Raw genomic sequence first — 26,596 nt, forward strand, 5'->3', positions numbered from 1 at the left:
GCCACATTTGCTGCTTGTCCTGGACAGGCTGGTAAAGCCCTCCCACCACCAGCATCTCCCACCTCCCTTAGCTGCCCAAAAACATGCTTTGCACAAGGCAAAACTCCCCCCCCTGGCAGCCAGGAGAGGGTTAAGAGAAAGCTCTATTGCTTGACTCATGTTTACACTCCTTAGGAATCCTGACATCACATTCTCGCTGCTTTGCTGCAGCCAGGGATAAGCCTTGTGCCTGGAGAGAGCCCATCCAAAGGGAAAATCTCACTGGAAGCCACAATGGCTGAAGACTAACACTAAAACCAGCAGTGCTCTGGGCTGCTCCCTGTATGGAGCAGGCCCCAGGTGCAGTCCAGGAATGCCCAGGGAGACTTCTAGAGCCATGAAAGAGTAACCTGAGGAGAGGTGCCCACAGCATCCAGGAGCCAGGGCTGATGAGCAGGGATGGGGAAGGACAAAGTGATGCCTGCCAGGACTCAGGTCAGCCCTCATGCCGCAGTGGAACATTCACATGGGGTAGTTGAGAACGACGTCTTGCTTGGCCAGCTCCAGCAACATGGGGTCGTCGAAGAACTTGCTGATGCTCACGTCCTCACTCAAGCCCTGCAGGAGAAGCACAAAGACAGAGGTGAGGCCTCCCCTGCAGCCCTGATCCTGCTCTGGGGCAACAGCACAAGAGGGACCTGGAGCTGCTGGAGCAAGTGCAGAGGAGGCCATGGAGATGCTGCAAGGGCTGGAGCAGCTCTGCTCTGAAGCCAGGCTGAGAGAGCTGGGCTGGGGCAGCCTGGACAAGAGAAGGCTCCTGAAGGGGAGACCTGAGAGCCTAAAGAGGCTGCAGGAAACCTGGAGAGGGGCTTGGGACAAGGGAGACTGAGATGAGCTCAATGAAAGTGGAAGGTGTCTCTCTTCTTTCTTTTCCTTCTTTCCTTCTTTCTTTCCTTTTCTTTCTTTCTTTCTTTCCTTCCTTCCTTCCTTCCTTCCTTGTCCCTTCCAACCCAAACCATTCCACCATTCCATGATTCCTCTGGCAGCCAGCACTCATCCAGACATCACAGCACATTCCACCAATAGCCCTGTTGTCCCACAGCAAGATAAATGTTCAGGCTCCAGAGAAAGCAGAATGTGCAAGGCATGAGGCACTCCTCAGCAGCCTGAAGACATCCCATAGGCTCTTCAGGAAGCTGCAAACGTGTGGTTGCTGCTGAGCATCTCCCAAATGGGAGCTTGATTCTCCCCACCCTGCGGTCCCAGCAGCTCCCCCAAGCCCCCACTCCAGTTCATTAAATCAGCACAGAAACTGGTTGCTGCTTTTCCTGCAGGATAAATGGGCTAAATGAGGCCATGGAGGGATGAGAGCAGGGCTCAGTGGTGCTGCAGGACCCCACTTCGCCTGGAGCTGCTGCCAGATGAGTGGTTTATGGGACCACCACAGGCACCAACAGGCAGCACTGGGGATCAAGAGTGAGGGAAGAGACACAAATGACATCAGTCCCCTATGGGAGGAGAGAGGAGGCCCCAGGGACAACACTGCAACAGTTCAGCTGCTGGGGTGGATGGACACAGGGATTTCTCCCAGACCTACCTTCCTACGCCTGGTCTTGATCATGAACTCTCTGGCCAGATGTGGGGCTGGTTGGGGCTCCAGGGGTCGGATGACGATGCTCTTGTCCAAGGGGTCACCAGGCACAATCTGTAACAGGACCAGGACATGAGAGTGATGCCAGGGCGGCTGGTTCAACCTCCTGGAGAAGCTGAACTGCAACAGGGAACAGCCAAGGGCTCTGTGGACACCCCAAGCCTTGGTGCACCAGCCCCATCTGTTCTCCTGGCACAGAAAAGCTGTCACATCACCCCTGGAGAGCAGTCCCTGAACAGTGTTGAAAGACCTCCGAGATGCTGCAAACCAGAACCCCTGTGGGTACCAGTCAGCACATCCCTCTCTACAAAGCACGTTTATTCTCCTCAGAGCTAAGCCTCAGGCTTTTATATCTTGACCTTTAAGGCAGCTCTTGGGGCTCAGATGGCTGCTGCTGCTCTCACCTGGCTGTACCACAGTAGCTGTGCAGCTCACAGTGGTAGCTCCCACATGACCCCATCTGCCCCAAACACAGAGTGGTCAGAGGACAATATTTTGTCCCAAACCCTGTTCTGCATAGTTTTAAAAAGCTTTCTCTGAGAAGCAAAGTGAATTGTGGCAAACCCTGGCTTGCAGAGCACTGAATACACCCAAACAGCTTCCCTTCTTCCAGATGAAGATATCATCTCTCCAGGCACTACAGGACCCTCACACCCAGCAAGCAGCAGCATTCAGCACTTCCTTACTAGGGCAACGGGTGATGTGACATGGAACAAAGCCACTGGTTCCTGGTAGACACTTAACAGCTGCTGTACAAAGCTGGTGTACAACTTGAGACCATTTGAGGATGTTTTCCAGAGTTCTGCCTGCATGAGCTGTGGTACTGAGCTCTACTGAGAGCACCTACCTGGTTCCTGGTCCTACCATGTCCCACTTCCCCAGCGCACCTGGATATGGACTCACCTGCCAGTGGTGGAAGACAGAGAGTGAGAAGGCTTGTCCCTGCGTGTGGGTCCTCAAGTCTGTCTCAAACCCAAATGAATCAATGGCTGGGATGAAGGCTTTGATGGTGTAGAGAGGAGAGCCTGGGATGGGAGCATCTTGCGTCACGTGGCCTCTGTCAACACATCACAAAGATCAGTCTTCCTACATGCCATAGAATCCCAGCCTGGTTTGGGTTGGAAGGGACCTTAAAGCTCCTCCAGCTCCAACCCCTGCCATGGGCAGCGACCCCTTCCACTGGAGCAGCTGCTCCAAGCCCCTGTGTCCAACCTGGCCTTGAGCACTGCCAGGGATGGGGCAGCCACAGCTTCTCTGGGCACCCTGTGCCAGCGCCTCAGCACCCTCACAGGGAACAGCTTCTGCCTCAGAGCTCAGCTCAGTCTCCCCTCAGGCAGGTTCAAGCCATTCCCCTTGGCCTGTCCCTACAGGCCCTTGTCCCAAGCCCCTCTCCAGGTTTCCTGCAGCCCCTTTAGGCACTGGAGCTGCTCTCAGGTCTTCCCTTCAGGAGCCTTCTCTTGTCCAGGTTGCCCCAGCCCAGCTCTCTCAGCCTGGCTCCAGAGCAGAGCTGCTCCAGCCCTCGCAGCATCCCCATGGCCTTCTCTGGACCCACTCGAGCAGGCCCACATTCTTCTTCCACTGGGGGCTCCAGAGCTGCACACAGTACCGCAGGTAGGGTCTCATATCCCTTTATACAGTCTCTTCTCTGACACTCAGGAAGAACGAGGCACAAACTAAAGGCCAGGTGTGAACCTGGACATTCCCTCACCACACAGCACAGGGGCTGGGATCAGTCAAGGAAGCTTTCAGCTGTCACATTGTACAGATTACACCCTTTCCCCTTGCTTTACAAGCAGTGCTAGGACTGTGATCATCTTTAGCAACCCAAATCCCAAGTGAGCAGTTGCTGCTGTGCAATACAAGGTGATGGTGGGTGGTCAGAGCAGCTCACCTCCGCCGGGCCAGGACCGTGTACACTGCAGACACGCAGTCAGCAGGAGCCTGCACCTCCACAAAGTAGTAGGGCTCCATCAAGCGAGGGGTAGCCTGTGAGGAGAAAGGGACACAAGCCACTGAGTCTCCAGCAGCACCAACACAACTTGGTGCAAAGAGTCAGGGACTGGCACGCTTTGGTGAAGTGCAGCATCTGATTTGGATGGAAGGGTTCCTGCTGCCCCATGGCTACCCAAGCCAACGTCACACCAACACTTACAGGAGCTTTTCTCCTGGCCATGAGTCATATGCTTCCCTCTCCCTCACACCCACCCTTCCCAGCAAGCCAAACCGTAGCCAAAAGGGGAGACAGAGCAGATGCACACAAGTTTCCAGCCAGATTGGAACGTGACCACTTGTAAAACCCGTCTGGCAGCCCACAGGGGAGCTGGAAACGTTCATGGATGAATGAGTCAGCCTACACTGACATCCCTGGGGCAGACCGTGCAGCACACATGCAGCCCACCCTCCTTGGTGCTGGCACAGAGCAAGGGTCAGTCTCTGGCCTCCCAGAGCAGTGCTCACCATCAGGAAAGCAGAATACACCACTCTGCGGGCTGTGGGGATGATCTGTCCTCCCCCACGGTGCAGAGGCTCCTGAGCAATCACCGCATCCAGGATCTTGAACTTCACATTGCGGATCACTGAGGAAGGGCAGAAAAGACAGCGAGTGAGCCCAGGGGAATGTTCCCTGTGCAGAACACACCTCCCCAGAGAGCCTGAGCACACAGCGAACACCCAAACACCTACAGCCACTGGAAGAAGCTCTTCTACATTGAATTCCAGCAGGGAACTCACGACCATGCCCTAACCCTGCCTATGAAACAGTTCAGCAGCAGATCTTGCAGGGTGCTCAGTGGTCTGCACCTCAGTTGTGTGAGTAGAGCCAAGGTCTGGGGGGAGCCAGCTTGCCAGCTGGTTGTAGGCAGGCAGCAAGATGCCTGGGTGGCATCTGCAGCCAGGATGAAGGGAGAAGTCCTCTTATCGCCCTTCTCAAGCACCCCCAGCTGTGATGGGAGAAGGGAACTGGCCACTGAGGGACTGCACCAGCAAACGCACTCAAATGCTCAGATATGGAAGCATTTCATCAATCTTGTTAGCTCCACTTCTCCACAGAAGTCTTACTTACATTCATCACAGAGAGGTCCTTCCCTCGTCCCCCACTGAAATCCCTGAACAATGCTGTCCTTCACAGAGCCCAGCAGGGACTTATCCACCTAGAGACAGACAGACTGCTTCAGAGACCAAGCCTGCATCACAACACAGGAACATACACACTGAAATGTTGAACAGCCAGTTCCCAGAAGAACAGCAACGTCTCCATATACCCCCAATGTCCATCTCTCCCTCTCACAGCTCAGGAGCATCATCTTCAGAGTCTGGCATCTAGAGCTATGTATTAAGAATCCCTATTGTGGTAATGCTGGAACACAGACCTATTAGCTGCCAATTAGGAGGACACTGACCCAAATAGTAACACCAGAATAGTAACAGGTGATTTCCTAGCCAGGGCAGGAGTATGGTGGAGAAAGTACAGCAGATCTGAGGTCTGACAAAGCAAGGAGCGTTCCAACAGCATTAGAACCTTGTTCTGGAAGGAGCAGTCACCTCTTGGCATCACAGAACAAATGTCTCACTGAAATTTACCCCCCTGCCTGCGTTTCTCACCTCTGAGGGCAGTGTATCATCGACCAGGATGTTTGGGCCAGTTGCATCTGGCCCAAAGGCCCAGATAGAACGGGCAGCCAGCAGATCCCAGTCGTATTTCGTCTGGAAGAATTCCCCCAGTTTCTTTCTGATGGAAGAAGAAAGGAGGAAACTTTAGGAAGCAGGTACCTGACCTGCACTCACAACATTACCACCCTACTCCCCTCAGGCATAAAATGGTCTCAGCTTTCCACCTGGAGCAAGTCGTCTGCTGGGGCAGGGATGCTCACCACTACCTGGCAGCAGTACTGAACACAGGACCCCTGCCTACAGGCTATGGACTCACATTGTGCACCTTGCAGATCCCAGCATTCCCTTTCCCCTGCCCAGTGATTTCAATTCCTGCTCTCCTTGGATCAGTCATACCTGTTCCATGTTATCTGGACCACTTCATTTTCAATGTCCTCTGCAAGTCCCTTCTCCAGAGGCTCAGCAATCATTGTGATCTTGTTCCTGAGGAGACAGACAGTTGCAATTAGCTGCAGATTGATGGAAATGGGACTAACTGGCAGGACCTCAGGGACTGTGCACTGCCCTGAGCTCAGCTAGGGAGATGAAGCCATCCATGTCCTTCTGCCTTGCCTGTAAAGACAGCCCATGCACTTAACAGCTCTTCTAAGTCTATTCAAGTCCAGAAGCAGATTGCTAAGGGACAGCATGGCTCCATCCCTCCTGCCAGATGTCCAGGCTGCAGAGGGAAGCCCATGGGCCAGGCAGTTAAGCCTCTAGGAAAGCCAGCATTCACTGTGTTTGACACACGGGATGTTGCCTTGGAGAATGCCACCGATGTGAGGAACCTGTTCCCAGAGCAAGTCACTCCACATGCCCAACAGTTCAAAGACTGACCAAAGGCTGGAACTTTTCCATTCCCAGAAATAGGGTTGCCAACTACGAAGAGAGTATATGGGAATAAAAGAGGGCAAGAAGAACCAGGAGCCAGAGGGGAACACAGGAAAGCCATCTTGAGCACAGGACAGATCATGATTTCCCTGAGAATTCAGGTATTAGTGTGTCCTGTGCTCCCCAATCTCCACCTGCTTACACAGCCTGTGTGCTCCCTTCCACAGCCTCCCTCCTTCAATCATGTGAACCTCGTAATGCATTGTTGGAGGAGGAAGATGAGACCAGGCTGTAAAGCTCCAGTGCATCACTGGAAAGGCACACGTCCATTTCAAGATTAAACATGAGAGGACAAAACTTTTGTCATGGAAGGTCTGGGGAGTTCCTAAAGGCTGCACTGGGCTCTTTGCTCCTTCTCTAGGCTCCTCCTAGTCTTCAAAACACCACAAAACTGCTGGGAAGATGTGAAATGTAGGTAAAAGGAAGGTGTGGATCTGCCTCTATTGCCTCCATTATGAGAGTTCCTACTAAGCACAGAAACATCCCTAGGACACAAGTGAGTTACTGAGCTCAGCAGAGCTGCCACAACAGAATGCTGCCAACTCAGGCACACGCCAGTGTCTGGACAACAGCCATCAGGAACAGAGCCCTGGGAGTGGGGGAATCCTTCCTGCCTGTCTCCCATGCCCAGCTCCCCCACAGGCTCTTACTTCTTGTTGGGTGTCTCAGCAAAGCACTTGAGGGAGGATGTTTCCACCACTGTCTCACAGAATGTCACAACCGGATCGGCGACCTGGGATAACAGCAACAGGTTTGTAAGGGGTTCAAGTACTTTGGTTTTAAAGAGACTGTTTGAAACCTTTGAACACCTACAAGAGAAAACTGGTTCCTCTGCCAAGTGTTTTACTCAGTGTCGTGCATGAACCACTGAGGCCTGCACAGGCAGCTTTACTAACTCCTTCATTCAGACAAGACAGGAACACTTAAGACTAGTTCCAGGTATAAAATCATGGAATGGTTAAAGCTCCTCCAGCTCCAACCCCTGCCATGGGCAGGGACCCCTTCCACTGCAGCAGCTGCTCCAAGCCCCTGTGTCCAACCTGGCCTTGAACACTGCCAGGGATGGGGCAGCCACAGCTTCTCTGGGCACCCTGTGCCAGCGCCTCAGCACCCTCACAGGGAACAGCTTCTGCCTAAGAGCTCAGCTCAGTCTCCCCTCGGGCAGGTTCAAGCCATTCCCCTTGGCCTGTCCCTACAGGCCCTTGTCCCAAGCCCCTCTCCAGGTTTCTTGTAGCCCCCCTCAAGGTATTAAGGTATTTCCTCACCTTGATGTCGATCTCTGAATACATCTTCCGTAGATCGTGCATTACACAATCCAGGTAGAGCTCCCCTGTCCCCAGGATCACATGCTCCCCAGACTCCTCCACCTGGGACATAAGAGAGGTGTTCAACTGACAGCTCTGCTGCTCCCAGACCCTTCCCTTCCCGGCTCCTACACAAGCCTGAGGAAGCATCAGCCTTAAATACATTGGTTAAGATCAGAGCATGCCAAGGAAAGCTCCCACAGCCTTTCCTAACTCCGAGTGCTGATGTGCTCTGCAGGAGGATGCTTCCTGGCACAGCAAGGTGTGTGTTTTTCCTGCTGGCTTTACAGTTTTCTGCTATTTCCACCTGAATTATGAAATCAACTGCAACAGCATGAACAAAACCACACTACAAACAAAACAACCAACAGCAGAAATGAGTTAAGCTCAGTCCACGAGGCAGCCACAGCATGAGCTGGGAACAGGCACACATGCACCAGAAATACCTTTGTAGTAAGCGAGGGGTAGCTCTTGTTGACTTTGCGGAGACCATCCAACATTTTGGGGAGCTCTGAAGGGTTGACTGGCTCTACAGCTATCTTGATAACAGATGTGGTGTTGAACTTCAATGGGCGGAAGATCTGGGCCTGAAATCAGGTAAGGACAAAGAGCTGAAACTGCACCATTAGATGGTCACTGCAGTTAGAGACAGCCTTTGAACCTGTTGCCTTGCCCTCAGTGGTTCTTGCACCTCGGCACCTCAGCAGACATTCCTCCAACCTCACTCTCTGGGTTTTTGGGTTGCATTCCACCCCCTTGACTCCCTGTGTGGATGAGTGATACCAGCTATGCACAGTTACCTCCTCATTGCCCCGAGGCTCTGTGACAGTTGCAGTCTTCACTATGGGCTGATCCACTCCTTCTATCAGCACCCAGTTGCCAGCAGGAACCCGGTTTACCTCAATGTGATACCTAAAAGGCAGGAGAACGTAATAGAATGGTTTGGGTTGGAAGGGACCTTAAAGCTCCTCCAGCTCCAACCCCTGCCATGGGCAGGGACCCCTTCCACTGGAGCAGCTGCTCCAAGCCCCTGTGTCCAACCTGGCCTTGAGCACTGCCAGGGATGGGGCAGCCACAGCTTCTCTGGGCACCCTGTGCCAGCGCCTCAGCACCCTCACAGGGAACAGCTTCTGCCTAAGAGCTCAGCTCAGTCTCCCCTCTCTTGGGCAGGTTCAAGCCATTCCCCTTGGCCTGTCCCTACAGGCCCTTGTCCCAAGCCCCTCTCCAGCTTTCCTGCAGCCCCTTTATGCACTGGAGCTGCTCTCAGGTCTCCCCTTCAGGAGCCTTCTCTTGTCCAGGCTGCCCCAGCCCAGCTCCCTCAGCCTGGCTCCAGAGCAGAGCTGCTCCAGCATCCCTCCAGCTTCAGGCCCCTTCCAGCACTGTCTCCCTCTGTGTCCCTGGCAGCAACCACTCCAGGTCACTTCTCTCCCAAGCAAGCACACTGCCATAGCTTTCCATACCTTGCCACTGAGATCCAGAGGCGTCCGACAGTGCAGATCTGGGAATCCTCCTCATCTTCCAGGGTATAGTTTTCCCCAAGGACCTTCACAGGCTGCCCAGCATGGATGGTACCACTGAGCACTCTGCCAAAGGCGTGGAACTGAACACCATCATCTGTGCTGTACATTTTCGTTGTGTGACACATCAGTGGACCCTTCCCAAGACAAAGACAGAGATAAGCCTCTTTCAAAACACAGTCAGGAAACACAGACCTGGCAGGACTCATGGGTACAAAGGGATTAATGGGCTGGAATTTAGAAACATTGCTTTCGACTTGCCAAGTCCTTCATTTCCTTCCACTGGAAGTCCTACATCTCCTTGCCCTGTGTGGAGACCCCTAAACCAACTTCAGTGGCTTTGTCTGGAGCTTTCCCTCCTCTTGCAAAGCACTGAGTAGTGGTCAGGACAAGGCCATGAGGAGAAATGGCATCTCCTGGCCTGCAAACCAGCTCGGGGCAGAGCCCCTGAGCCTCCCCAGGTCACAGCTTTCAGTCCCTCCATCCTTGGTGAGCTGGTTGCCAGTCACCACAGTGTAATTTTATCACAACTCGTTAAAATGAGAGACTTGTTTTCTCTCCAAACAGCAGAGCAAAAGCCCTGGGCAAGCTCCTCCCTAAGCTGCTGCCTGGCGTTGGTGGCTCTAGACAACTCGGCATGACAGCTCAGTACAAGCTGTTTGAGGAGGAAGGTTTCTGCAAGGCTCTGATGGGAAAGGTGCTGACTAACTAATTCAGGGTTATTTTTATCAGTGGAATTCAGATCAGTTTCCTCCGAGTTTGGAGACAGACTCAAACTTCAAGGAAAAGGGACAAAAAGGCAACAAAAGGACACAAAATCACCCTGCAGCTCCCACGTGCTCTCACATCCTGCCCTAGCCCTGTTCTCCTCTGAGCACTGTCAAACAGTTCTCCCTCTCCAGGCCTGCCCTAGCAGGCAGCTGAAGCTTCTGAGTGAAGAGATTTGCTTCAGTGTCGGATGAGAGGTTTCAGAATGCTGCCAGTCAAATGTGTGCAGATGGCTGTCTAGGAGGGCAGGGGCCCTGGTGAGGCAGGGACAGCACACGTGGCCACATTTGCTTTTGGACCCTCCAAGCAAAGCAGAGGAGTTTCCTTACATCAGGGTCGCATTCACTCATGGCCTCCCCTAGGTCTGAGTCGACACCACCGGTGTAGGTGTGCTCGATCTTGGTCTTGGCTCCCACCTTCGGGGAAGGGATGTGCTGCACACACATGTCCACGAAGCCTGGAAAGGGAACACTTCATGAGGACGAGATTAAGCAGTGGAGGGAGAAAAAACAGCCTCCAGTCTACACACGACAAAGCCATTCTGACTGCAGTGCACCCACAGCCAAGGGGAAGATGTGAGCAGTGTCTCAAGCTGTCCTCTGGGCAAAGGGTTTATCACATTACATCTGGAGAGCCAAGAAGGGATGTGTGCCAGTGAGCACTCCATGCCCTTAACTGTGGTGCTGGGAGGACTGTGGAGGGGAAACCAAAGAGCATTTACCTGTGAATTCCCCAAAGAACTTCTTGCAGACGAGCCGCAGGAGGGGCCGAATGTTCAGTTTCAATTCCTCTTTGGTCAGGTGGATGCCAAGTTCATCCAGGGTTCTGGGCAGGGTCGTGTCCACATCCCCCACCACCTGCAAGACACCAAGCACCACTTTCAGCTTTGCTGCAGGGGTCCAAGCCAATGGCTTTCAGGTGCAGCTTCACACACCAGCAATCACCCTCAGGGCTCTTGAGCTGCTCTGGTTTAGAGCTCACAGAACTCGCTGCCTGATATTAGAGGGCACTAGAGAGAGCAAAGGCAGCTCGATTAACTGTGCAAATACAGGGCTATGCTTGCAAGGAGCAGCTGTTAAGGAGTTGCTCCCCATTGCTCTGCACCCCCAAACAGAATCTGTGGAGATGCCCCTGCAGGCAGACCAGCACCCAGCCCTCAGCAGCTCCCATCTGGGACTGTGGGAGGCAGAATGAGCCATCACACACCTGAGCCAGGATCTTGTACAGGGGCTCCAGGATGAACTCCACAAAACTGCGCTGGGAACTGCTCGTTGGGGCCTTCTTAGTGAACTTGCGGCTGTTGGGAGAGCAAAGAGAGACCTGAGGAGCCTGCAAGCACCCCCCCTGCAAGCACAGCCTCTGCTCTTCCCATGTTATCTTCCCCCTCCCAGTCCTACTGGGAAGCTGTTTGGGCACAGGAGCTACATATACTCCAAATGAAGGCCAGAGGAGGCTCTCTCCTCCTGCTTATGAGATTCAGCAGGACCACATGGACCCATGCTAAGGAGGTCTGACTCAACCCTTCCCAGTCACCTCTCTAGCATAGAAAGGAGCTTCGGTGGTCATCTAGTCCACATTTGACATGGAAAGGAGGGGAAAACCCAGCCATGAACTAAGAGATGTTTAAACAGGCTTCTTACGTCTTCGGATTGAAATAGATGTCACCCCAAAGCCGCTTTGCAAACTCCTGATAGTTGATATCTCCTACAGGAAAAAAGACAAAAGTCCCTCAGGTGTCACTGTATTTCTCACACCTTGAAAACCTGTTTCTGGGCTTTCAGAAAACCCCTGCGGATTCCATCTAACGGAGCAGTGCTGATGAGCAACCACTTGGTCCCAGCTCTGAATATATCATTATCCCCTGACCTGGGGAGACCAAGCAGAGAGGTGAGCAGAGAGCAGTCCCCTGCGGATGGCACCAGCAGCCCAGGTACACTCTGGCTTCACAGACTTGCCTCTCAGGAAGATTTCCACTCTCTCAGTAACACACAAGGTGTGTGTGCAGGAGCCCAAGCACATCTGCTTCCTTTCCCAAACATCAACACTGCACCCTGACGCTGGAGTGCCAAGGTGCTGGGGTGGCTTACAGTGCATCTGCCCCACAGGCTTATCACAAGCACTTTCTGCCTTGCTGAGCATCTCCAGGTTCTTTTCTCTTGTTCAGCTGATGCACTAAACACATAGGCAAGTGCTGAAGGAACACTGCAGTGCTTGGCTGTCACGGTGAATTTACAAATAATAAGACAGCAGTGACAATTTACAGCACTTCCCAAACAAGCTTTTGCTGTGGGCAGATGTGCAGCATAAGAAATTTCATGGTGGCTGCAGATTTGACAGTTAAACTGCTCTAACTCATGTTAGCTGAAGTGTGGTGGCTGCACATAAAATCCCTGGTCGCCACAACTGAATACTACTGACTTCAAGTACTCGTTCAGCTTGTGTCTGCCCCACATGGATGACATCTCCTAGTGACTGTGCCTGCACCCTGCATCTTTATCAGTTCCCTAAAGGGGTACCATCCTAGCAGGCACTGGGTTAATACTGTGATGCCCAGGGAGCTCATTTACTTCTCCAAGCTCCTGAGGACACGTGATAATCCTGACACGTCAGTCCCTGACCCCTACAACTCCATCCTCCCTCAGGCTAACTTCTTTGCAAGAGCTGGGCCAGCTGCTTTACAACATCCTTCTTCCCCTGCTCCTGGGGATCCTACAGATCACCCCAACTCCCCAGTGTCAGACTTCAAAAACCTCAGCTGTACAGCTGGCTAACGCAAGCAAAAGGCCTGCTTTTACAAGTGGCAGCTTGCCTTGAGCGGGCACCTGGGGACCAGCAAATTAAATCAAAGCCAGAAGAAGACAGCTTCTTAAAAAAGAAAAAGGGCAAGAGAGCAAAACCTTGTGGGCCAAGCGTGTGCCCGGCTGCAGCTGAGTCCCACACTCTGGAGACTTGTGTGAAAAGCCAGGCAGAACTTAACTGCTTCGCTTCTGAGCTGCTGTGAGAAGGAGGCAGAAGCACCACACATCCACTTGCCTCCAACTGCCACGGCAGGACTTGGGTTTTCTGCTTAGGAGTATGTAAAACATCCTGGTTTCTGAGTCAAGAAACCCTTCTCAGGAGAAACTATCCAGCTAAAACCACCCTGGAACTGTAGCTTTGCTGTTTTATCACCCAGGCTTCAGCTCTGCAGTAGTTCTCAACTCCTCCAAATTTCAGAACACATATCCTGGCCTTACACGTGCAGTGAAAGCTGAAGCTAAATAGCTCAGAAAGCCTCAACAGAAAAGGTCAAGCAATGAGATGTTAAAGTGTGCAAGGTTTGTGGATAATCCTCACCATATGTGTCTGCATAAATCTTTGCAAAAGATCCCAGCGTGAAGCAGATGCTGTACTGTGAACTGGAGAAACACACGTTCCCCAGAAGGGGAGACAGAACGAGGTTCTCATCCGTGGAATACATGCTGAGAGGAGACAGTTTTTAGAGACAAGAGGGAAAAAAAAGAAACAAATCAATGTTATGAACCAAAGGAGACACTTAAATCCACTTCCCACACCAAACAGCAGTATGCGACAAGCAAGGAAGGGTTCTACATTGCCAAAGTGCACTTTAAGAGAAGCTGCAGCATGCTTGCCATCGGAATGTCAGAGTCAGTAGCATTTTATGACTCTAAACTTCAAAAGATACATGTACACAAAAGAAATATCAGTGTGCAAAGAAACAGTTAAAGACCCAGAACTCCAAAGTCAGCAGCACAAGTATTTTTTGGCAGGTCGAGTTTTAATTCCCCTAAAAGAAGGTCAACCAAGCAAGGGAAATGATAATGCAAGGCAATTAATGTAGGGACAGAATTGATTTGTAACAGTTTGAATGAGTTCACAGGAGTGCTAGACAGGATAAATCACCCTGCTCCGAGCTGCTTGATGCCAGCAGCAACTGAACAGAGAGACATGCAAGTGAGCTCATGTGGAAATCCACATACTTGAAGGGGAGAATGCTGTTAAGGAAATCACCTGGATGCAGAAGGATCACAGGAATGATGCATTGCTGCTGTGAAAGCCAGAGATGTGCCTCCCTCCTCTGAGCAGGGCTTGCGAGGTTTGACCATAGCAATATCATAGTCTCTGTTTAGGGCTTGGGACAGCAAGTTCCTACTAGTTTTGTAACAAATGTGTAGGAATTTTGAGACATCTCAACCTACAGTTTGGGATACAGCCTGGACAATGGCAGTGTCTTTGAGACATTTGGGAGCACAGAAGATCCCTGCTCCAGTCATATGTTTGCTTTCCCTACTTTTTAATGAGGGAAAAAAAGAGCTGATCCCAAGAAGTTCGTCATGAAGAGCCAATCCTAATTCAATATATTGGTTGAGGTGAATTTCCAGTGCTCCCTCCTGCCTGGTTTTCTACAATTCAATGTATCGAGAGACAAACTCATTAGTTTTTAGGCACACAAAGGGCTCACAGAGCGAAGCACCTGCAACAGAACAGGGACAGCAAGCACCAACAGTGCATCATCTCAAACACCCCTACCTGATCAGCCCATTAACCTCATCCACAATATGTCTGAGTTTGTAATAAGCATCTGTAGGGGGCAATTTCAGCTCCAGGATCAGTCGGTCTATCTTGTTGATGCACACAGTCACTGCCAGCCTTTCCTGCACAGCATGCTTGATCAGCCTCTCTGTGTTCAGCATCACCTGCAGGGAATAAGAGCACAAACACCCCTGGTGAAGGCCCTCCATAAAATGCTATCTAGGGCGTGAGAGACAAAGCAGCGACCCTTACACACAGGGCTGTGAGTCTACAAGAGTCTAAGCTCAGCCACCAGCAATCAGCTCATGGCCCTCAAACTTAAAAGTAGGTGTTAACCCAACCAAATTCCTTGAATCCTACCCCTTGGACTTCCCTGATATAAATAACAAGCTCAATTTTAGGTATCACAGGGACAGAGAGATGCAAACAAGTTAGATAATCAGCCTACAGGTCACACACATCACGTCAGCCCTGGACACTGAAGCCAGAGGCTTCACTGCCTGTTTTGGCTGGAAAACACTCTTGCTTCTCAAACTGTCCTCCAAAAACCCTTCAGCCCAGAAAGCTGAACCCAGCCCAGGCCTTCATCCTAAGGCAGGAACGAGGCCAGAGGAGTTGATTCTGAGGTTCACCCCTAGGAGAACCTGGCACTCACCCCTTCAGCCGCATCAATGAAAAGCACGACGCCATCCGAAATACGAAGGCCAGCGGTCACCTCATCAGAGAAGTTGACATGACCTTCAAGAACACAAGAGTGGTGAGAAGCAGAGCAAGCCCTGCCACCAGCAGCACAGAGGGTGGAAAGCCATCCTTCTGCTCTGCAGTTTGCTCTGGTCACTGGTATCCAGCATGGCGAAGACAGACGGCTTCCTCCTCAGACAGGGAGCCGAGAGCGGCTGCCAAAGCTCTGGGTAGGGATCTGCTTCAGCTTCAATGCTATTTTTTGAGAATAACCACAACAACTTGTTTTAACAGGCACTTTTCCTCACATTTGCTCCTGTTTTTCTCACAACTCCGTGCAAGTACTTCAGGAAAAGGAGGAAGATTGCTTCTCACCAAAGAACAACAGATGCCTCTCCCTCCAGTCTCCTCCTGCACTCTAACCTCCCTCATCTTGAGCTGTAACTTAACAGATGTGTCCCAAGCCCCTCTTTCCTAAAGTTTGGCCTTGGTTTCTTGTCACAAATTGATCTGCAATTGTCCCCCCAAAAGGAGCTTGTTAAAAGGAACTTGCCAAGAGTCTCACTGTGGGGCAACAGCATCTGAGAAAAGCGCAGCCCCCACTGTGCATGGTGGTACCTGGAAAACCCAGTTCTATGTGTGTTTCTTGGATGTTTGAGTGAAACACATTTTCAGCCTCACTGGCTCTCAACCAGGCAAGCTACTCGTTACTGCTGGATGTGACTTCAGAATGAACTTAACTAAAGGCTCAGAACTAGGCTGGAGTTATCTATAAAAAACACAAACCAAAACATGGGTTTCCATGTTTCCATGGCATTCCATGAATCAATGAGGTTTCAGGGTACAGATTCTTTCCAATGCTACACAATCCAACACATAAGCTCTTTGAAGACCTTCATTAACCAGCACTGTACATGTTTTTACTGCTCTGCTCCTGTGAAGAGCCCTACCCAGGGGTCCAGAGAGGATTATTAATGACAAATCTGGATTCACATGGTCATGTATCCACTGCCTCCAGCTAAGTGCATCCCAAACCCAGGATTTTCAAGACTACCCAATCACCTGGAGTGTCAATGATGTTGAAGAGAAAAGACTTCCCCTTGGTGTCTGGCAGAACTATTGTCACCGGTGTGCTCTTGATCCCTACTCCCCTCTGAAAGACAGGAACCCAGGATTATCCATTAAAAGAAAACAAAATGACCATGTAAAGATGTAAAAGATGACCAAGAGAAAATCAGATACATGGAAAGAAGTAAATATCCATCCAGGACATCCTGAGCACTGCAACTCACTCATCCATACTGGCTCAGACTGGTGAGCTACCACTGCCCACTCCACCCCTGGTTCCAGCTGAAGAAGTACATTATGCAACACCAGAGACAGTGTACACATGCGTTTCTATGCTTTCACCCTTCTGCTGCTGCCAAGTTACTCCTCATGGAGTAAGATCTGATCACACAGGGTATGAAGTAGAACATCAGGATGCAGAGGAAACAAATGCTTCATAGGGTTGTTCTGGTCACAGCAATATTTAGCAAGTAGGACAAAATAAGATTCCCATTCACGCCCCATCACATGGAGTCAGAGCACCCAGCTAGGAGTTCCCATCAATGGAAACCAAGGAGAAACGTGTATTTTGAAATCATCATTTTTGTCCTCATCCAGCACTGCTGGATCCACCTCTTCCTCTGGAAGAAGAGTTACCCAAATGGGATAATTCTCCTATAGATTTTCAACATTACACAGGCTATGATCTCAGATAAATAAAATCATACGTGATGAGGGCTGCAGGAAATGGAAGAAAGTTGGACCAGGGAATCTCACCGAGGCAAACATCAATGAAGAATATAATCAGAATGTGGAATGCACAAAAAGATGTTAAAATGGAAGATGGAACTGCCTTCAGCAAGTAACTGTGAGTTCAGCATGAGATAACTGGATAAAAATCACTGCCTGCTCTACAAGACTCACTCACCTCTTGCTCTGTGAACAATATATCAGTGTAGCAAAGCTGCAAAGACAAAATGAAAGTCAGAATATCACAAAGTGGTACCAAATATTAAGTTTGAAGCAGGACATAATAACTCTTTACACAGAGTTTAGATGGCAAGTGACAGACAGGATCAGGACTGAGCTCTGCCTCCCCAAGCCTACGTTCTAATCAGTAAACCACATGCTACTCACATACAGTCATGCTCCCACTGAATGTAAAAGCCAACCCACGTTCCTCAGGGCAGGAATACACCAAAAGCACACTTACATCTTGGTCGTAGCGCTTCCGGATCTCGGGGTGTGTCTGTTCTATCAGGCAGTCAACAAAACAAGTCTGGAAAGTATCAGACAGCAAGAGAAAGGAGGTGACTACGTTTGAACAGAGAAACACAAACACAATCCCATCCCTGCAGTAGCAGGACACAGAAAGCTGAGCATGTTGTTAGTTCCACATGGTTTTCTTTCATGAAAACCTTTGTGAAGGACCATGGGGATGCTGCGAGGGCTGGAGCAGCTCTGCTCTGGAGCCAGGCTGAGAGAGCTGGGCTGGGGCAGCCTGGACAAGAGAAGGCTCCTGAAGGGGAGACCTGAGAGCAGCTCCAGTGCCTAAAGGGGCTGCAGGAAACATGGAGAGGGGCTTGGGACAAGGGCCTGTAGGGCCAGGCCAAGGGGAATGGCTTGAACCTGACAGAATAGGGGAGACTGAGCTGAGCTCTTAGGCAGAAGCTGTTCCCTGTGAGGGTGCTGAGGCGCTGGCACAGGGTGCCCAGAGGAGCTGTGGCTGCCCCATCCCTGGCAGTGCTCAAGGCCAGGTTGGACACAGGGGCTTGGAGCAGCTGCTCCAGTGGAAGGGTCCCTGCCTGTGGCAGGGGTTGGAGCTGGATCAACTTTAAGGTCCCTTCCAAGCCAAACCATTCCATGAGTCTATTAAAACCTAGAAATAACTGCATTAGCAAGAAGAGGAGCAGACAGAGTCTGCTGCTGCGGGGAGCGAGGGGTCTAGAGCAATAGTTCAAAGTAAGCAGCACAGGGATCACTGCTATCACCCGACACTGGCTGGATGTCCACAGTACCTTGCCATGGTGAAGGTGCCCACACAGAGTCACATTTCGAATTAGCTCCGAGTTGTCCATCAGATCTGCCAGGAAACTGGAGGAACAAAACACAAAAGACTGTTAGAAGCTTCTGCTGTGTCTAAGAAAAGCAGGTGCCATTTCAGCTACACTTTCACTCCATGGTCCCCCCTGAATCCTCTCCAAACTTTCCTTCTGCCAGTGCCCTGCGGAGGAAGAATCCCACTTTCCAGATGGGGAGGACAAGAAAGTTGGAGTCCTAGACAGATGGCAGTGGGTGGGAGGATACAGAGCTGGTAAAGCTGCCAGCAATGGAATATTATTGAGTATTTTTCTCCTCTTCTTGTCAGTATGGGAGCAAAAGTCACATCCATGTACTCGGATGATGAAATCCTTCCACTCAAGTAGTGGCAGCCTGTCAAGTAAATCACAGAGCTGGGTACCAGCATCCCAGGGAGTTTTAAAAGGTAACCACGGGGCTCCATAGATTATTAGTTGTGATTTTCAGGTCTTAAAACAGTGCTGTTCTCAGGGACTGTAGGAAACACTAATGGGATTTAAATCTCTTTAGAATCAGTAACAATGGACTGGTCACTCTTTTGGATCTTGTTCAACATACTACTGAGATCCCAAATTCCCAACTCCCCTAAAAGATAACTGGAAGCTACAAAACATGGATCCAGCGCTACGGGTCTGCAGGAAATAAAGTGCTGTCAAATAATCTTATTTTACAAAGATTTAATTTTCCCTGATGTGGTTGACTTTTTAAAGTGCAAAATTTGGATTAAGAGCTAAAAAATGCAAAAATCAATAATGATACAGACTAAAATCTTGCTTATTGGTCTGAAAATAAGGCTAAATGGGAAATCAATACCAAGCGTGCAGGTTTCTGGCTAAGTCCCACATGGAATTTCTCTTGGCACCATCCTAACCATTTATATCAACAAACAGGAGGAAGAGGAATTCATTACAGATGGAACGAGCAGAGGACACAGGGATCAGGGAAAGGGTGGCTGATGCAGAGTACAGGACATTGACCAAGAGCAAAATGAATTGCTGAAGGAAATAAGACCCAGCAGGCTTTTCAGTTCCTATCTGGCCATATCAAAGATCTCTTGGATAAATGAGCACAGCCATACTGACAGTATCAGGGGACAGCCCCAAGAAGCAGCCGTTCCATAAAGATCCCAGACATCCAAATACCCAACTGGCTGAATACAAACTCCAGTGACATTCTGGGATCCTCACTGGGAGGCATTGGGACAGCTCCCACTGGGGTCTGGCACACAGGGAGCTGCTGCTCACCCTGCATGCAGCTCTGGGATCTCCACTTGAATATGACAAGTGAAAGCCGGAACAGGCTCTGACTAGCCACAAAGGGGCATGTGGAAAGAGGGGCCTAGGAGACACTCATGCAGCTCAATCTGTTCATCCTCAAATAGAAGAGAATGTATAGAAACACTATGTGAGGATACAGAGCCCCTCCACCCAGCGACAACAGACGTCGATGCTGAGCTTATATTTTTAATGCAGGAAGTAAACAACAGGTTTTATTCCTTAACAAAGTTGGGTGAGATATTATATCCAGCAGCACAGAAAGTCATAGAATCCCAGACTGGTTTGTGCTGGAAGGGAACTTGCAGCTCATCCCGTTCCAACCCCTGCCACAGGCAGGGACAGCTTCCATTAGAGCAGCTTTTCTCCAGGATACATAGGAATTGAGACAGCAGGAGGCCAATGGTCACAGGGATCAACCTAAGATGTCCCGACATGAGGTGTGCCACATACTGACAGCATAAACACTTCTTGGGCAGTGAAGGAAACCTGCCTTCAGCAAAACTGCCCCACAAAGGTTTCCCATTACCGAGCTTTGGATCAGCTGCCAAGGTTAAGTTACATTCTACTTCCAAAAACCCTGCACTGTGCTGCATACTGTGGAGAGCAAATAACTGTCAAATGGTTCATCTGCTACTGCCTTCCACCTGGTTTGGGGTCAAAACCTTACAAATGGCTGCCCTCAGCTCTGCTGTGCTAGCAGTAAGAAACAAAACCAATGTCCCCCCTAATGTGCCTCCTCCACACAGCACACACCACTCTGCCTCCCTCTGCCTTTGCCTGCAAGCAACAAAGAGTGAGGGGATCACAGCCACCGGCCACCCTTACACCCCTCTCTGTTACTTACTCCATCTCATAGACAGTGACCGGTAACGTCTGTTCCATCAGAGAGAACTTCTTGGTTTTCACAGGTTTAATAATAGGCTCTGGAAACAAGAGGCAGAACAATAAATCAGTTACCAGAGCCCCATAACCCAGCTGGCTCAGAAGCTGCTGGAGGGAACAGGGACCTTTCCAGACACAGTTTCCAAGCTGACAGATGCTCTTAGCTCTCCTAAATAAAAGCAGTTGTACCAGATGAACATCACAGGACCCTCCCAACTGAACCATTCTATTATAGAAGGAACAAATGACATAACTTAAACACATTTTCATTTCTTCTTGTCCAGGATCTGCTGAGCTTCTGCTCTTTAGAACACTGGTTGGCATCTGTAATAATCCCAAGTGCCAAACCCTGCATGCCGCTGGACAAGCAAGAGTCTACCTGCTCCTGGGGCTAAAGGGAACTTGAAAGGGGCATTAAAACCAATGGGGAGAAGGGAAGGGAATATCATTTCCTCTTTTCCAAGGATCCATCAAGAGTCTTCTCCTCCCTCCATACCCAACCTGCTGCTTCCTCACCACTTACCAGTGAGAGGCTGCGTGTCCTCCTCTTGTACAATTGTCTCTACTTCGGGCCCATAGACCTCTTCGGCGGTGGGATAGTACTTCTTATCCTCATGCAGCACCACGTCCATCCCAGGGTGGTCCTCATCATGGTCCCCCATATCATCATCATCGTCATCATCCTCGAGCTGCAACCAATGCTCCCATTGAACTGTTTCCAGCCCCAAAGTGCTTTACAAACACCAACCAGCCCAGAAGGTACAGGCTTGGTACAGTGAAAGAGAACCACAGCCCAGCCAGGGAACCTCTGCTGTCCCCCCTGCCCTTGCTGCTCTCCTCCGGTGCCTGTGGAGCCTGCTCTGCCTTCAGCACCGCGGACCTGAGCTCCTCACCACACTGCTGCAGCACTGGCACATGTTACCGAAGGCCTGAAGACCTCACTGAGGGACACAGAACCTCCAAAAGCCAAACACAGCTGGAGCAGCTCCTGTTCCAAACAGGAACGTTGCCTCTCCCGTTATCACAGGGCAGCTTTTCCTGAACCCTTTAAAAACCAACTCCACTCTCAGAATCATGGAATAGTTTGGGTTTGAATTGCCCTTCAAAGCTTACCCACCCCCCACCCCCCCCCCTGCGATCATTAGGGATATCCTTAACTACATCCCTCTGGATCCTTAGGGATCAAACCCACCAGTGCCCAGAGCCCCAGGGCCCAGCACGCAGGGATCACTCTCAGCTCAGGCAGCCGGTGCCGCTCGCTCCCTGCCCACCGCTCACCTCATCCAGGTCCTTGGCCTCTCGTCCCATCTCATCGTCCTCATCGTCCGAGTCCAGCTCGGGCCCGATGTAGTTCCCGAACTCGTCGTACAGGTCCGTGTCCATGCTGGGGGGGCAGGGGCTCCGTCAGGGGGACGGGACGGGACCCGACCCACGGCACCCGCGCTGCCCGCTCCGGGCCTGCACCGCGGAGAGGGTCCCGGTCCCGGTCCCGGTCCCGGTCCCGATCCCAGCCCCGGCCCCGATCCCGATCCCGATCCCGGTCCCGATCCCGATCCCGATCCCGATCCCGGTCCCGGTCCCGATCCCAGCCCCGGCCCCGATCCCGATCCCGGTCCCGATCCCGGTCCCAATCCCGGTCCCAATCCCGGTTCCGGTCCCGGCCCGGTCCCGGCCCGGTCCCGGCCCGCACCCGGCCCCACGCTCACCCGCCGCTCTCCCCTCGCCTCCGGCGCCGCCGCCGCCGCTGCGGAAGGTCCCAGGGCTGCCCTGGCCGCCGGTCACCAAAGAGCTCTCCGGGTCCTCCGTGACGGAAGCGGCCGCGGGGAACGGGACGAAGCCGAGCCCGGTCTCGGCGGGGTTCGGTGGCTGCGGCCCGGTTCTGTGGGGCTGGTTCTGTGGGGCCGGTTCTGTGGGGCCGGTTCTGTCAGGCGCGGGCGGGACAGCCACGTGGGGCCCTCGTGTGCGCTGCCCTGTCGCTATGGCAACGGAAGGGGAGCCCGCACCAGCGGCTGAAGCTCGGCTGGGGGCGGAGGGACTATCGCGATAGAGAGAAGGTTCCCAGTGCCGGCAGCCTAACGGGGCTATCGCGATAGAGAGAAGGTTCCCATTGCCGGCAGCCTAACGGGGCTATCGCGATAGAGAGAAGGTTCCCATTGCCGGCAGCCTAACGGGGCTATCGCGATAGAGAGAAGGATCCCATTGCCGGCAGCCTAGCAGGGCTATCGCGATAGAGAGAAGGTTCCCATTGCCGGAAGCCTAGCAGGGCTATCGCGATAGAGAGAAGGTTCCCATTGCTGGCAGCCCAAAGGGGCTATCGCGATAGAGAGAAGGTTCCCATTGCCGGCAGCCTAACGAGACTATCGCGATAGAGAGAAGGTTCCCATTGCTGGCAGCCCAACGGGACTATTGCAATAGAGAGAAGGTTCCCTGTGCTGGTGGTGCCCATGATTTGACAGGGCTGTCGCGATAGAGCCGGGGGTGCGCGTGGCCTGGTGGGACTATCGCGATAGAGCCTCTGGGACCGGAGGTGCGTCAGGGCCTTGCAGGGCTATCGCGATAGGAGTGTGGCTGTCACGACAGGAGAGCTCCCAGCAGTGTCCCTGTCCCCTCAGGTCGCTGTGCTCCATCCGGGATGGATGCGGCCGGAGCTCTGGACCCGCGGGCGCTGGAGCAGGAGCTGCAGGCGGCGGTGGAGGAGGACGAGCGCCGGGACAGGGAGAACGCGGCCAAGCTGCGCGCCCTGCGCCAGCACCTCCCATCCTATGAGCAGTTCAGGTCCCACCAGGACACTGGGCAGGGAGGGGGGTCCCGGTCCCACCCCAAAGGGATCCTGGAATCACAGGATGCTGGAGCCAGACGGGTTGGAAGAGCCCTGCAAGCTCATCCGGTCCAACCATTTCCAAGGCCACCCCTGCCCCATGGCACTGAGGACTCGTCTCCATGGGTGTGAGCACTTGCAGGGCCGGTGCCTGCAGCCCTGCCCTGTTCCAATGCCTGAGCATCCTTCCTCTGGTCTATGCTCACTCCTCCAGCCCGTCCAGGTCGCTATGGTCCAAACTGGGACATTACCTCAGAGAAGAAGCTTGAAGCCTCAGTGTTTGCCCTCACCAAGCATCACTTGCTCTTCTTGTTGCCTGCAGGAGCATTGTGCTGGCATCACACCTCAAGCCCCTAGAGAAGAAGGACAAGATGGGCCAGAGGAGGAACGTGCTGTGGAATCCCTGTGCAGGCCATGCCAAGGCACCACTGTGCCAAGCCAGTGATGTGGAAATATCCCAGGTGAGAGAGATGCTCTCCAGGCCTTTAGCCACATCTAAACATTACTCCAAAATGTTTTGGGGTGTTTTCTTAAATCATAGAATCACAGAATAGTTTGGGTTGGAAAGGAGCTTCAGATCATCCAGTTCCAACCCCCTGCCATGGGCAGGGACACCTCACACTAAACCATGGCACCCAAGGCTTCAGCCAACCTGGCCTTGAACACTGCCAGGGATGGAGCATTCACAGCCTCCCTGGGCAACCCATTCCAGTGCCTCAGCACCCTCACACTAAAGACCTTCTTCCTTATACCCAATCTAAACTTCCCCTGTTTCAGTTTGAACCCATTACCCCTTGTCCCATCACTACAGTCCCTAATGAAGAGTCCCTCCCCAGCATCCCTATAGCCCCCTTCAGACACTGGAAGCTGCTCTGAGGTCTGCCTGCAGCTTCTCTTCTCCAGGCTGAACAGCCCCAACTTTCTCAGCCTGTCTTCATACAGGAGCTGCTCCAGCCCCTGAGCATCCTCGTGGCCTCCTCTGCACTTGTTCCAACAGCTCCATGTCCTTATGCTGAGGACACCAGAACTGCACACAATGCTCCAAGTGAGGTCTCACAAATTCTCTTAAATGCAAGCTAAATCCTCTTAAAATGCAAGTTATTCAGCAATATGAGCAAGCCCTCAAAGGCCCTGGGAGCATTGGTGCTTGGATAACCGCAGGGTTCAGCCTTGGCCCCTACTTTATGTCTGGGAAGAGCTTGCACCAGCTGCCTCACGAATCTGCTTTCATCCCGGTGGGAATCCCAGCGCAGCTGCAGAGCTCCCAGTGCCCTGCCTCTGGTGGTGGCCAGGAGCAGATTCTTGGGGAAGAGTGCCCTCCCTTGACTGCACTTTTCCAGCTGGCTGCGGTTCAGAGAGCAGGAGCCAGGGCTGTGCATCTGGAGCATCAGGTTTAATAGCTACAGACCGTGAGTGTAGCCAGAGCTTCCTCATCCTGTGCTTTAATGATGGGAAAAGTGTTGTTTTGTTCCAAACCTGCTGCCCGAGGGGTTCACTGGATGCTCCTTAGTTCTCTAGTTGTGTAAAATGTTGTCTAAACATCTATCTGGGTCATTTGTGATTGGAGTGGCATCTACCCTGCCCTCACCATTGGACTCTGCCCACGCTGGAATGTCCTGATCATTGGATGTGTAGACAAAGATGATTCCTATGGATGTTTCACATGGAGACAGGCTAAGAAAGTTGGGGCAGTTCAGCCTGGAAGAAAAGGCTGTGTGGTGACCACATAGCAGCCTCCCAGTATCTGATGGGATGCTGGGGAGGGACTATTCATTGTACTGACAGGACAAGGGGTGATGGGTTCAAACTTAAACAGGGGAAGTTCAGGTTGGAGATAAGGCAGAAGCTGTTCCCTGTGAGGGTGCTGAGGCGCTGGCACAGGGTGCCCAGAGAAGCTGTGGCTGCCCCATCCCTGGCAGTGCTCAAGGCCAGGTTGGACACAGGGGCTTGGAGCAGCTGCTCCAGTGGAAGGGGTCCCTGCCCGTGGCAGGGGTTGGAGCTGGAGGAGCTTAAGTTCCTTTCCAACCCAAACCATTCCATGAGTCTATGATTCTATGATGTTTTTGACACTGAACCTAATTTGCCTGTTTATTATGAGATGTTTCTGCAGCTCCTCTAGGCAGCTTTGTGTTTTCTTAGACTGAGCAATGATCTCCCCAGAGCAAATCCTGTTCCTAATCCCGTTAGCGCCTGGGCTCTGATCTCCAGGGCTTCTCAGGTTTGTGTTCCGACACAGGCTGACGTTGCTGGGCCTTGTTCTTGCTCTCTGGATGAAAGCCTGAACATTTTAATGCTCCTTCAGTCTGTGTGTTAGTTACAGAAGTCGGTGGTGATGAGTTCAGCAGTTCAATAACATGTTGTGTAAAACAGGATTTCCTTTGATCTGGGAATGCCACATTGAGCTTGGCTCTCTTGTAGCGCAAGCTCTCTGCCAGAGACCCCTATGAATGCAGTCTGTTACAAGGTGGTGGGTGAGAGCCATCTGCATATATTCTGGGGGTTACATCTCATCTCTTTCTTCCCTTTACTCCTCTGATTTGCCTCACAGTGCTCGAGGTGGAGCAGAGGTTTCTACTGAGCTACCCTGATGGCCCAGGAGCTCCATTCCCAAGCAGCAGTGGTGGATCCACACCATGGTCTGGTTCTGGTTAGGATGGGGTTTACTCCACTCTTGGTCGATTTATCCACACATTTCATGTCTCATCCATTCTTTATTTTCTCTGAAGTCCTCAGGTTTCTATGGGGCTCAAGGAACCCATAGAAACCAGAAACGGTAGCTCCTTGTCTTTATGTTTTGCCACCCCACAAGCTTTATGCAGCCCTTTGTGCTATAAGCGTGTATTAAAAACACCTCAGCCATCCACAGGTTGATCGGGGCTGCGGTTGGGGGGAGGATGCAAATGATCAGTGGGAACAAACTAGAAGGAACTATTTTCCCTTTCAGGAGCTGTTTGGGCTGCCTGGAACCTCTGCTGAATTTCACAGAGATTGGCGCAGATGCTTAAAAAGCAGAAAACTGAAATACCAGTTTCTGCTGGACCTGGGAGGGGAGGCCTTGGGCAGACTCTTTCAGGCTGACTTGGGCTATGGCCTCCTGGGTGAATTTCTTACGGTGCTGGCAGAGAACGCCTGTCATGAAGACAGAGATGCCATCCTTCAGATCTTACAGAGCCTCGCGGGCACCAAGCGCTTCGGGTTAAACCTGGCTCTTCTGAGCGAGCTGGAGAAGGAGAGCAGCAGGGATTTGTTTAGGAAGCTGAGGAGCATGAGCAGGAGGTATTGGACCCCCGGCCATCCCAGCAGCACAGCCGGCTGCGAAGCAGAGCAGGAAGCCCACCTCATCAATGCCAGCTTGCAAAGGGAAACCGAGGAGGAAAGGAGGGTGCTGGAGCTGATGAAATGTTACCAGATCGACTGAAGGAGCAGAAGCACCAGAATCGTGCAGAAACAGAGCACAGACAGAGGCTCAAAGCTTGATTTTGGCATTGCTGTGTGAGAGGGGTAAATCCGATGCTTCTGGA

At 51.9% G+C, this 26,596-nt stretch overlaps 2 protein-coding genes across 2 annotated transcripts; one reads left to right on the forward strand and one right to left on the reverse strand.

Moving 5' to 3' along the window:
* Nucleotides 1-404: 404 nt before the first annotated feature.
* EFTUD2 (elongation factor Tu GTP binding domain containing 2) lies at nucleotides 405-22,045 on the reverse strand. The gene is made up of 28 exons (XM_034070147.1): nucleotides 21,964-22,045; nucleotides 21,536-21,641; nucleotides 20,781-20,946; nucleotides 20,220-20,298; nucleotides 18,038-18,113; nucleotides 17,233-17,298; nucleotides 16,948-16,983; nucleotides 16,035-16,125; nucleotides 14,947-15,029; nucleotides 14,289-14,455; nucleotides 13,095-13,219; nucleotides 11,399-11,462; nucleotides 10,965-11,055; nucleotides 10,480-10,615; nucleotides 10,088-10,215; nucleotides 8,934-9,127; nucleotides 8,274-8,385; nucleotides 7,920-8,060; nucleotides 7,435-7,536; nucleotides 6,820-6,902; nucleotides 5,636-5,722; nucleotides 5,231-5,357; nucleotides 4,692-4,779; nucleotides 4,088-4,206; nucleotides 3,522-3,616; nucleotides 2,534-2,687; nucleotides 1,577-1,684; nucleotides 405-597 (listed from the first exon to the last, which is right to left on the reverse strand). Exons 2-28 carry the CDS (start codon nucleotides 21,638-21,640, stop codon nucleotides 502-504), a joined length of 2,919 nt encoding a protein of 972 aa, XP_033926038.1. The 5' UTR covers nucleotide 21,641; nucleotides 21,964-22,045; the 3' UTR covers nucleotides 405-501.
* Nucleotides 22,046-22,889: 844 nt separating this feature from the next.
* On the forward strand, nucleotides 22,890-26,569 carry DNAAF19 (dynein axonemal assembly factor 19). Its single transcript, XM_034070223.1, has 3 exons — nucleotides 22,890-23,032; nucleotides 23,398-23,536; nucleotides 26,020-26,569. The coding sequence occupies exons 1-3, from the start codon at nucleotides 22,890-22,892 to the stop codon at nucleotides 26,491-26,493; spliced, it is 756 nt and encodes a 251-aa protein (XP_033926114.1). The 3' UTR covers nucleotides 26,494-26,569.
* The last annotated feature ends 27 nt before the right edge of the window (nucleotides 26,570-26,596 follow it).

Source organism: Melopsittacus undulatus, chromosome 17, assembly GCF_012275295.1.
Source record: "Melopsittacus undulatus isolate bMelUnd1 chromosome 17, bMelUnd1.mat.Z, whole genome shotgun sequence".
Classification (NCBI taxonomy): domain Eukaryota; kingdom Metazoa; phylum Chordata; class Aves; order Psittaciformes; family Psittaculidae; genus Melopsittacus; species Melopsittacus undulatus.

Excerpts from the sequence above, each read along its gene's own strand:
- EFTUD2 (XM_034070147.1), bottom strand. The coding sequence starts at position 21,640 with ATGGACACGGACCTGTACGACGAGTTCGGGAACTACATCGGGCCCGAG. Across the intron at positions 16,126-16,947 it reads TATTGTTCACAGAGCAAGAG|AGGGGAGTAGGGATCAAGAG; the intron begins GTGAGTGAGTCT and ends CCTGTCTTTCAG. Across the intron at positions 8,061-8,273 it reads AGCCTCGGGGCAATGAGGAG|GCCCAGATCTTCCGCCCATT; the intron begins GTAACTGTGCAT and ends ACCTGATTTCAG.
- DNAAF19 (XM_034070223.1), top strand. The coding sequence starts at position 22,890 with ATGGATGCGGCCGGAGCTCTGGACCCGCGGGCGCTGGAGCAGGAGCTG. Across the intron at positions 23,033-23,397 it reads CCATCCTATGAGCAGTTCAG|GAGCATTGTGCTGGCATCAC; the intron begins GTCCCACCAGGA and ends TGTTGCCTGCAG. Across the intron at positions 23,537-26,019 it reads GTGATGTGGAAATATCCCAG|GAGCTGTTTGGGCTGCCTGG; the intron begins GTGAGAGAGATG and ends TTTCCCTTTCAG.